Source organism: Lipotes vexillifer, unplaced genomic scaffold (assembly GCF_000442215.2).
Source record: "Lipotes vexillifer unplaced genomic scaffold, Lipotes_vexillifer_v1.1 scaffold251, whole genome shotgun sequence".
Classification (NCBI taxonomy): Eukaryota; Metazoa; Chordata; class Mammalia; order Artiodactyla; family Lipotidae; genus Lipotes; species Lipotes vexillifer.
The window spans coordinates 344,021-354,558 of NW_006770868.1; the positions used below are offsets into that span (position 1 = coordinate 344,021).

Genomic DNA, 10,538 nt, shown 5'->3' on the forward strand with positions numbered 1-10,538 from the left:
AAAAAAAAAAAAAAAAAAAAAAAAGATGTAGTTTAGGTTAACCTCTTCAGGTTAATTTGTAGAAGCCCCAGGTTGATTATCAGGGGAAATGAAAATTTATGAGCTGGATTTCAAAGAAAATAGTCAATTTGTGTAAGTGGTGAATGGGATTAAAAAGGGAGAACCATGATTTAAGCATAGCCAATGATACTTTTTTTTTTCTATATATCCCGTGAGGTTTTTTTTTTTCTCTTCAGTTTTTCAGTGATAACCCTTGAAATCAAGCCATTAAAACCAAACATGGTAATAAACTTAATTTAGGACCATAACATTGAATGGATGTATTGTAAAATACTAAAACAGTGCCTTCAAAAAAGGAAGCAAGTTTTAATCTGTTGCTGTCATTATATTTGTAGAAAATATTGATAATTTACTTTGCCTTTTGTTGAAATATATTCAAGGAAAATGCAAATCAAAACTGTAGTGAAATATCATTGTATGTCAATTTGATTGGCAAACATTAAGACATCTGACAATACGGAGTGTGGTAAAGGATTTGACTCCACGGTACCTCTTACCTTGCTGTGGGAAGTGTAGATTGGTGCCTCCACTGTGGCATCATTTCTTACATAGTCACTTACAATCCAACCAACGTATACATTCATTTAAGAAACTGACACTTTTTAGAAAGATCATAGCTGCATTATTCACGTGGCAAAGACTGGGAAACAACCCAAGTGCCCATCAACAGGACGGCAGATTAACCAATTGTGATATTTTCACACCATGGAATATTACACATCAGTCAAACTGGTTGAACAACAGTGATAATTTGGATGATCTTAGCAATATAATAAATGCGGGGGAGGAGTAATTACTGGAAGATTACATACCCTTTTCATGAAGTTCTTTAAAAATTAAAATTTAAGGAATACATGTAGGTGCAAAAAAGACTTGCTAAGAAAAAAAAAACAAAGGAATGAAGAATGAAGGGTTTAGGTGGATGGCTATTAAATTTGGGGAGGGGATGAAGGGGGATAGACGAGAAATGCAGGTTATGGTTAAGGTCCTAGCTTGGGTCAGTGAGTTCCCTGGTATTAATTATATCTTAATAAGCCAAGCAACAAACAACCAACCAGACAAATACAGGTCAGCGACAGATCAGGGATGACAACGGGTCTTGTACCAAAGATTGGTTAATCTAGTTGTGTGCACCTGAGCTGAAGAAATTATTTCTATCCATAGCAAATACAAACATAGGTACACACCTCAAGTAGTAAAAAGCGGTATCAGATGCCTCCCAACCTCCCAGCTGGGTGCTTTTCCTTCATCAACTTCCCCAGAGGCAACCATTGGCCCCTAGAGATCCTTCTGAGACATTCCAAAAGGTCACACGATAAACAGAAGCACACACGTATGTTTTGAAATGGCTTTACATATATGTGTACCTAGACACATATACACACATCCCAAAGAAAACTTCAAAAGTTGATTTTTAAAAATTTATCTCGAAAATTTAACCTTGAGTGACTTCACCTGGCTTTACAAACATCCCTACAATCAATTCACAACTTGAAAATCAACGGGAAGTTTGAGGAAAACAGCTCCTTTTTAAAGAAATATAAAAATGCTCTTCTTGCAGACAGTCCCCTAGGGTTTGTCAAGGGTAACCTCACAGAAGGTGAATTACAGGACGCTGCGAAACCCCACAGGGCCGGAGCAAGCCACGGCAGAAAAGCTCACCGCGGCGATGTTAGAAAGACGGATTCCCAGTCCCCGCCCCACGGATTCAGAGCTGAACACGGGTCTTTTTTAACCAAGGCCCCCACGTGACCCTCAAGTTCGGGCAAGCTTGGGGCACAGCCCCGCCTTAAGTAACTCCCCAATGGAAGAAAGTAAACATCTGGGGCTTGTAGGTGGCTTTCTTGCTCCCTGTTGGATGTCGTTTTCCTGGTGCAAGGAGGGGTCCCCTCGGGTCTCATCAAGGGCCCAGCCAGTCTGAGCACGAACGCCAATTAGCTCAACCCCCCGAGGACCACGCCTCAGTCGCCTGCTGGGCGGGGCCCGCGCCCCTGTCGGCCCCAGGCCTCTTTCCTCCGTGTGGTCTCAGACCCCGGGCGCCAGAGTCTGGGGGCCGGGGAAGAGACGCTGCATGGAAATGCAGATGCCTGGGCTCCGCTGCCTGAAGCCAAAACTTCCGGAATCTGCATTTTTAACCAACTCTTCCAGGACCAGTAAGTTCACCCTGCCGTTGGAGACGCATTAGCCTCATTTAAATTTTAAATTCGAATATGCAGCCACGAGTGGAGGTCGTGCTTCTCAACCTTGGCTGCCCTTCAGAATAACCTGGGGAGGCTTTTTAAAATATATATACACCAATGCCCAGGTTTCAGTCCAGACCAATTAAGCCAGAATCTAAAAGCGCGGCCTCTGCGGCAGCAGCCGCAAAGGCATCACCTGGGAGCTCGTTAGAAATACAGACGCTCAGGCCCCACCCCTGACCCACTGAGTAAGAATCTGCATTTTAACGAGATCCCCAGTGATTCGCGCGCACATTAAATTGGAGGAGCCGTGCTTCTAAAATTTTAATGGGCAAACGAATCACCTGGGGATCTCGTTAAAATGCAGATACGGTTTCTCCAACTTAAATGTGCATGCGAATCACCTGGGGAGCTTGTTAAAATGCAGATTCTGATTCAGCGGGTCTGGGGTGGAGCCCGAGAGTCTGCATTTCTAACGAGCTTCCCAGGTGGTGCGGGCTTCCCGGGTGTGGGCCGCGCTTCCCCAGGAGTCCCGAGTTCTTGGCTCCGGGCCAATCAGCCGTCAGGGCCCTTGATAAATCGCCCTGTTCGGCTGAGGAGCAGAATTGCCGGGACATGCGCGCTCCGGCCGAGGGAGGGGGTAATTTCCGAACTCCGGGAATTGGTTGTGTGAGGCTGGCCACTCGTAGGCACTCGCTAGAGCCCTGGTCCTCACGCCATGTCGCGGCGCAAGCAGGCCAGGCCCCAGCATCTCGGCTCCGAAGAGCCGCAGCCTGAGCGCCAGGAGTTCGCCGAGGCGGCCCCGGAGGTGCTGGGGGAGCCGGGTGAGTAGTGCTGCGGACGTCCGGCCCGGGGGGCTGGAGGCAGTTTCTCGGACGTTCCCCAGAGCCGCGCGGGTGCGAGGTCTCGGCCACCGGGCGTGGAAGGGTGGGTGAAGCTTCCAACCCGAGTTCTGGGTCTCGGGCCTTGCTGACCCCGCCTTTGTAAGTTACACGCCCCCCCTTGTAAATTCACCCTCCTCGGGTAAATTACGTCGCTCCCCGAGGGGATTCCTGCATCCACTCCCCCTCCCCCCAAGCGCTGTGAAATGACGGTTCATCTCCCGAACACGTTGGAAGGATGCTCTGAGACCCCTTTGGAGGCTGTCTTCGGGGTGCGCCGGCACCCGGGTGCCCGACCTCCTTGGCGTTGGGCTGGAGCTGAGCGCCTGGAAGGTGGGCGCTCCGAGACCCGCGCCCCAGGCGTTTTCCTGAGGGATGGGGGGAGATGTCTGTAAAATGTCTGAGCTTCTGCCGGGACCTGGGGCTAGGTGCTGGGGAGAGACACAGCAACGAACAAGGAGGATAGAATTCCGACCCTCCTGGAGCTTATGGCCCAGTGGAGGCGAGAAAGATGGCACGTGAGATACAGCGGCGGCGCGTGAGGTGTGTTAGCGCGGAGCGCCGGGGGAAACCTCAAGCTAGGAGGGGGTTGTCCCGGCAAAGCCTCTCCGTGGAGGGCAGCCTCGAGTAACACTCTGGAGGTTGTGAGGGAACAGCAAGTGCAGAGGCCTCGGGCGTCAGCGAGGCTGGAGCTTGGAGGCGCGTCCGATTGAGGTTTTGAGAAGTGACGGGAGCCCCGCGCTCCGATAAGGACTTTGACTCCTACCGTAAGCGAAGTGGAGCCATGTTGGGGGCGGGGAGTGAGCAGGGTACCGCGGTGGGATTTAACAGGCTCACGCCGGCTGCCACCGGGCTAGAGGGGGTCCGGGAGAAGCCTAGGGACCCCGGACTACCCTAGGCCCCCGGGGCAGCATTTCTCACCCGGTGGGCCTTGGAGCCTCTGCTTCTGAAGAGCCTGCAGGTAGGGAGCTTCGAGAACTCGCTAAATTCTCAGGCTCCCACCACCCCCTGCGCTGCTGTAATCTCAGGGGTGGGGTGGAGTCGGGGACTCTGCATTTCTAAGGCGCTTCCCCTTCTGATTTTCTTGCACTCAGGTAAGACAATGTAGGTTCCTACTTGACGGTCCCTCTGCCCGCCACCTTCCCTCCCGCCCGTGGGTCGCTGCTGCCTTTTGCTTAGCAAGGGGGTAGTGAGAGGAGTTTTAGCAGAACTTTCTTCTCTTCTCTCCCTCCCGAGCATTTTCCTGGCTCGGAAAGGGAGAGGGGCATCTAGTCTCTTCTGCCAGAAGGATCAGACTTCCAGCAGCAGGTCTGTCTGGTGGGCTTTGATACGCTCCCAAGGGGGTAGTGGAGGAAAGCAGAAGCTTAAAGTCACTCCTAATCTAATAGTTTGGCATCACGCTTTAGTTTTAAATACACTCCTAAAAATAAAACCAAAGAAAACCAACCCTTTAGATAAATAGCTAATTAAACAAAATGTTTCAAGAACATTGCCTTTGGAGGGAACTGGGTAGCTGGGGAGTGGGGTTGGAGACTTTTCACAGTAACATTTGGATTATACCTATTAACGATCTGTTACCTATTCCAATAAATAAAGTTTCTTTAAAGAAAAAAAAAAACCTAAAGCTTGGCTGGATGGAACTACTATAACCAAAATATCCTGTCTTTGTGCGCAAGGTCTAGAGTGGCGATAGGCGGGTGGAACCGGAGTGGGGTTCCACCCTAACCCTAGGGTGGGGTTCCTGGGGTGGGAAGGCTTGTGCTGATCCTCTGTAAAAGAATTGGGGAGGTATTGGAGATGCTGAGTCTTTGGGGGAAGCGATTATAAAAGACAATTCCTGAGTAAACCCGGGCTGTTCCAAGTGAGTGCCATGGGCTGCTTTTTCTTCCTGCAGACAGCGCTTGCAGGGCACCTCCTGGAGCCTTGCCCTGTGTTTGGAGGGGTTGGGGAGGGTGATCTGTGTTGTGCAGCGCTGTGGGTGTCAGCGCACAGCCGTCGCTGGGGGGAAAAGCAGCCTTGCAACTGATGTTCCCCCACCACGCGTTTTAGGTATGTTATGATGCTGAGCTAGAAGCCGGCCTTTTTTTTTTTTTTAAGGTTGGGCCACTCTTAATTTGCAGATGGCTTTGCAGCTCACCTAGCTTTTGGAGGAGACAGAACAGAGCAGGTCAGTTGGTAGACTTCAATCACTTCAGTCATAAGAGGGGCAGGAAAACAGCCTTACCAAAGGAACATCAACAAAGGGTTAAAATGGACACTGTGCTAAACTGAGTTCTGTCAGATGTGGCCCCAACCCCATCTATCAGACTAGAAGGGCCTCTGCCCCAGCTGTACCTTTCTCAGGAGGGTAGGCTTCTGACCTTCCTTGCTTTCCTGGATGCTAAAAATTGAAGGAGGAAGTCGCCTTTCGAGGCTCTGCATGCCTCTGCCATAGTCTGCCTTAGTGACCCTGTATAGCCTTGGGCAGTTTTCTGATAGCTTTAACCCATCCGTCTCCCTTCTGCCTGTCTTCAAACGTGCATTGCTCAGTGTGTTTTCCACTCCCTGAGAATCTGGTGGCTCGTGTGTATACACATCAGTGAATAAAACCAGTAACATTTATATAGTGCTGACTTATGTATAAGGTTCTTTTACGTATATACATTAAAGAACTTAATCTTTGTCTAAACCTGTGAGATGGGGGCCATAATCCTCATTTTACAGATGTGGAAACCGAGGAACAGGGAAGTTGAGTAACTTACTCAGGGTCACACAGCTAGTAAAGGATAGAATTGGAATTTGGAACTTATCACCTGGCTTCCCAGTCAGTTTGCTAAATCATTGTGCTTTACAGCCTCTCACTTAGATTTCAGCTTTTCAGTCTCCCTTGGTTTCTGTGGGATTAAAAACCCTCAGTAGTTTAATGGCTTGCTTTAACATGTGAATTGCTAAACAATGCTAGGTTTTGTGTCTTCCTCTGAGGGACAGAGCGATGGACTTCAGATCTGGCAAGTGTGGGTTCTAATTGGCTGAAACCATCTAGCCCCGCGGCCTTGAGCAGCATCTCAAAATGTGGTCCCCAGACCAGCAGCATCAGCTGGGAGCTTGTTAGAAATGAAGAATTGCCAGCTCTGCTCCAGACCTACTGAGTCAGGAACTGCAGAGGCGGAGCCCAAGCCACCTGTACCTTAACAAGCCCTCCAGGTGATTGTGATGCACAGGTTTTTGAGTAGTGCTGGCTTGGAGTTAAACTTCTGCCACTTTAATGAGCATAGGCATCACCTGGGGATATCGTTAAAGGGCAGATTCTGTAGGTCTGGGACCTGAAGTTCTGCATTTCTAACAAGCTCTCAGGTCACGCCGACGTTAGTGCTCTGGACCACCGTTTGAGTAGCAAAGACTTAAAGAGTAGTATGAGGATATCACTTGGAGTGCTTTAAAAATGCAGGTTCCTGGGCCCACCCCCAGTTAAGTCTGGATGAGGCTTTGGAAACTACATTTAACCCGCAATTCAGGTGATTCTGTTTAGGTGTGGAGGCCGTCCTGTGCATCATAGGATGTTTAGCAATGTCCCTGGCCTTTGCCCACTAGGTGCCACTATCGCAAACGTGTGCACACGATCATGACAATCAAAAACATCCCCAGGTATTGCAAAATGACCCCCAGTTGAAAGCTACGGGACTAGGTCAGTTGTTCAGACCCTGTTAAGGGGCTTCAAGCACCCCAGCTACTTGGATGTGATAGCTGCAGTCCTTTACCTGAAGCCCTGTAATAGCACTGACTCAGTGGAGGCCGGACGCTGTACCAAGAATTTACCTTGTTCATCTCTTAACTCTGAGGCAGGTCAGTGATACCTTTTTACAGATAACCTTTCTGAGCCTCAGTTTACTTTAAGTTGCCAATAGTCACACAGCTAGCACGTGGCTAAGCAAACCATATGCTTGGAACCGAAGCCCTTATTAATGTGTTCTGCAGCTTCTCATGGTAAGAAGGTTTACCTTAACAAACCTGGCAAGAAAGATGGAATCCATCTTCTGTAACTGGGGCCAAAAGTCCCTGACCTTGGCCTGTACTTCATAAACTAGTTAATATATTTTTTAAAACTTAAGATTGTGCTCCTCAACGGGAGAGGCCACAACAGTGAGAGGCCTGAGTACTGCAAAAAAAAAAAAAAAAGACTTAAGATATTGACAGCACCTCTTTTTACCTTGGTCTTAAATCTATTTGGAGAGAAATCACTTTACAATCTTCTAGGAGTACTTAGGCTTTGTTATAGAAATTTTTAAACCTGCATATTAGATTGAACCCTATGAAATTATCTGATCATTTTGGCCCACAAAAACAGCAGTTTTACCTAGCTTAGCCTTACTAACAGAGAGAATGATACAATGAACTTCTTGGACTAGATGCTCAGTTTCAACAACTAGTTACGGTGGCCAATCTTGTTTCTTCTGTGCAGCCATTCCCCTCCCTGGATTATTTTGAAGCACATCAGACATATACAATTTATAAATAACCATTTGTAAACTACTAGAATGCTTTTAAAAACTTTTAATTTCATCTTCACACCTTTATTTAAAAAAAAATTCCCTTATCAAACTTTAGTGTTTGCACTTCCCATGGTCTTAAATGGCTTTTACAATATGTTTAAATCGGGATCCAAAAAGGTCCTGATACTACAGACCATCTCAAATCTTTTAGGCTCTGATTTTTCTTTCTCCTCCTCCATCTTTCAAGTTGAAACAGTGGCATTTTGTCCTGGAAAGCCGTGGCACTTGAAGTGTGGTCTGTGACCTGTTACTGAGTTGAGTCAAAATAAATTCAGAAATGGAGAGTAAGCACTTAAAAACAGCTCGACATCCACCTTTCTGTCATATCTAATAATGTTTGGGCTTTTATTGTCTTATTCCATTTTTCTCATAATTTGTCTTTATTTTATAAAAAAATACTGGTCTGGGCTTCCCTGGTGGCGCAGTGGTTGAGAGTCCGCCTGCCGATGCAGGGGACACGGGTTCGTGCCCCGGTCCGGGAGGATCACACATGCCGCGGAGCGGCTGGGCCCGTGAGCCATGGCCGCTGAGCCTGCGCGTCCGGAGCCTGTGCTCCGCAGTGGGAGAGGCCACAACAGTGAGAGGCCCGCGTACAGCAAAAAAAAAAAAAATACTGGTCTGACGGATTGGAAATTATTCTATGTACCAGGTCTTCCCCATGTTGTTCGAGAAGCTATGTACCAGGTCTTCCCCATGTTGTTCGAGAAGCGCTGCTGCAAAGTTTTGCAGTCTGGATCTTGGCAGTTGGGTCCCTGTCACGATACCATGTTCCTTTGTCCCCTGTACTTCCTGGAAATTGGTAAAGAGGAAGAGGATTGTTAAGACCAGAGTGTGCATGGCTTCGAACTTGTGATGTTCGGGTTTTTGTTTTTTTGTGGGGGGCTGGTAGGTGAAATAAGCCCAAACCTGCTATAAGACTTACCATGGTGCTCATATTTGAGAAATTAAGTAACACTTATTATTGTCTCAATTTCAGCTTCAGCTTCAGAACTAGATAATGATGTTCCAAAACCAACTTGTCCCTCCGCTGATAGCAGTGATACCCAGAAAGCTCCTGTCACAGCTCTTCCCTCTGAGTCAAAGGAACAAACAGTGACCCTTGGGGAGAGGACCTTCAACTGCTGCTATCCAGGTAAAGAGTAAACTCGAGGCGCTGAGCCCCTTCTCTGTACGGGGCTCAATCAAAGGAGCTCAGCATCAGTTCGCTCACTGACTCAGCATGTGACTTGCCAGAATTTCAGATTCCTGGTAGCTTTCCTCTTTGAGGTTATTTATACTAAGGGAACCTGCTTTTCTTTTCTAGGTTGCCACTTCAGAACTGTTCACGGCATGAAAGATTTGGACCGCCATCTAAGAATCCACACTGGTAGGTATCCATTCATTTGTTCAAAACTTGAGTGCTGAAAAAACCCAAGGATGTGGATATGAACGAAGTGCTGGGCGTATAGTGGCGAGCAGGACAGAAACAGTCTCTCTGCCTCATGAAACTTAGTCTAATGGGAGGGTCTGGGACCTAAAATGTCACGAAGGCAATAATGGTAACTAACAGGCGAGGGGGAAAATACCGGGACTATAGTAGGGGATTTGATCCAGGCTGGTCATGACGGGCTTTTCGGAGGAACAGACTCTCAAGTTAAACTATGAGAGATGGCTAAGGGACTTGCCGGGCGGTCCAGTGGTTAAGACTCTGTGCTTCCAGTGCAGGGGGCATGGGTTCGATCCCTGGTCCAGGAATTAGATCCTGCGTGCTGCATGGCGAAAAGAAAAAAGAGAAAAACAAAGATGGCTGAGTAACCAGATGAGGAGAAGGAAGGGTTCCAGGAGCAGAAGCAGGATGGGTGTGAGGTGAAGTTGGGGAGGCAGGTAGGGGGAGGGGAGGGGGGCAGAGAGGCCCTATGGCCATAGGAACCTTAGATAAGAGCAGTGAAGTTGCTTCTCAAAGGTGCCTTCAGAGCAACCAGCTGCTAAGAATACAGAGAAACCATACGTGCTGGAGCAAAGGAATGCGTGATCACGAACCAGGCTCTGCGCACTGCGTACAGCCTGTTGTCATGCCCACTTGTCTAACTGTTCTCTTTGGCTGCTTTGTTACCAATAATGTAACAGTAAGCCCATTACATATTAACAATTTTATGAAAAATAACTTTTCTGGCCCTACAGTGGGGTTATTGAGTAGTTGCTGGAGACTGCATGTTGCACAAAGCCTAAGATGTATTATACTCTCTGGTTCTTTACAAAAACTTTGCCAAGCTCTGATCTCTAGTGTAGACTATAGTAGCCTGTATGAGTTGGGATACTGATGTCTTTGCTCTCAGAGAAACCAAACTAAGTGACTGAAACACAATCAGATTTATTTCTTTCAAGTACAATTTAAGAAGTAAATAGTCCACAGCTGGTGGAATAGCTGGCAGCCTAAACATACAGCTTCGTCTCCTGGTCCAAGGCAGCTGCTCTAGAACTCAGTCTCTCAACCAGTGGAAAAAAGAAGCAGGAGGAAGGGCTCACAGCATGCCTCCCCTCAGGTCATGCCCCAGAAGCAGCATCCCCTGTGACTTAGTGGTATAATGAGCAGACTTAGTCGTGGCCACATCAGGCATGAAGCGGGGGCTGGAAAATGGCTTCAAGAAGGGCAGCCATATGCCCAGCTAAAACCCTGAAGCTCCATCATTAAGAAGACAGCTTTCTGGACAACCAGTCTCTACTGGAAATGGGCATTGTGCTATGGAAACTAGAGAACAAAGGGTCAGCTTTGCCTGGGAAGGGTGGATCGTGAAAGGCCTCCTAGTGAAGCCTTGAAAGGCAAGGCTGCCAGGATGATGTCGGTGAGAGCATGCAGACTGTGGGAGCCATTTGAACAAAGATGACCCCCCCGCCCCCCCCCGCCCCCC

The 10,538-nt window shown here is 48.0% G+C and overlaps 1 protein-coding gene across 1 annotated transcript in view; it reads left to right on the plus strand.

Moving 5' to 3' along the window:
• ZFP64 (ZFP64 zinc finger protein) overlaps window positions 1-10,538 on the plus strand; it is an 82,974-nt gene that overhangs the window by 58,797 nt on the left and 13,639 nt on the right. The window contains exons 6-7 of the mRNA XM_007446364.1: window positions 8,633-8,782; window positions 8,954-9,016. Of these exons, the coding sequence (XP_007446426.1) occupies window positions 8,633-8,782; window positions 8,954-9,016 (213 nt within the window). The remainder of the gene's footprint in view (window positions 1-8,632; window positions 8,783-8,953; window positions 9,017-10,538) is intronic.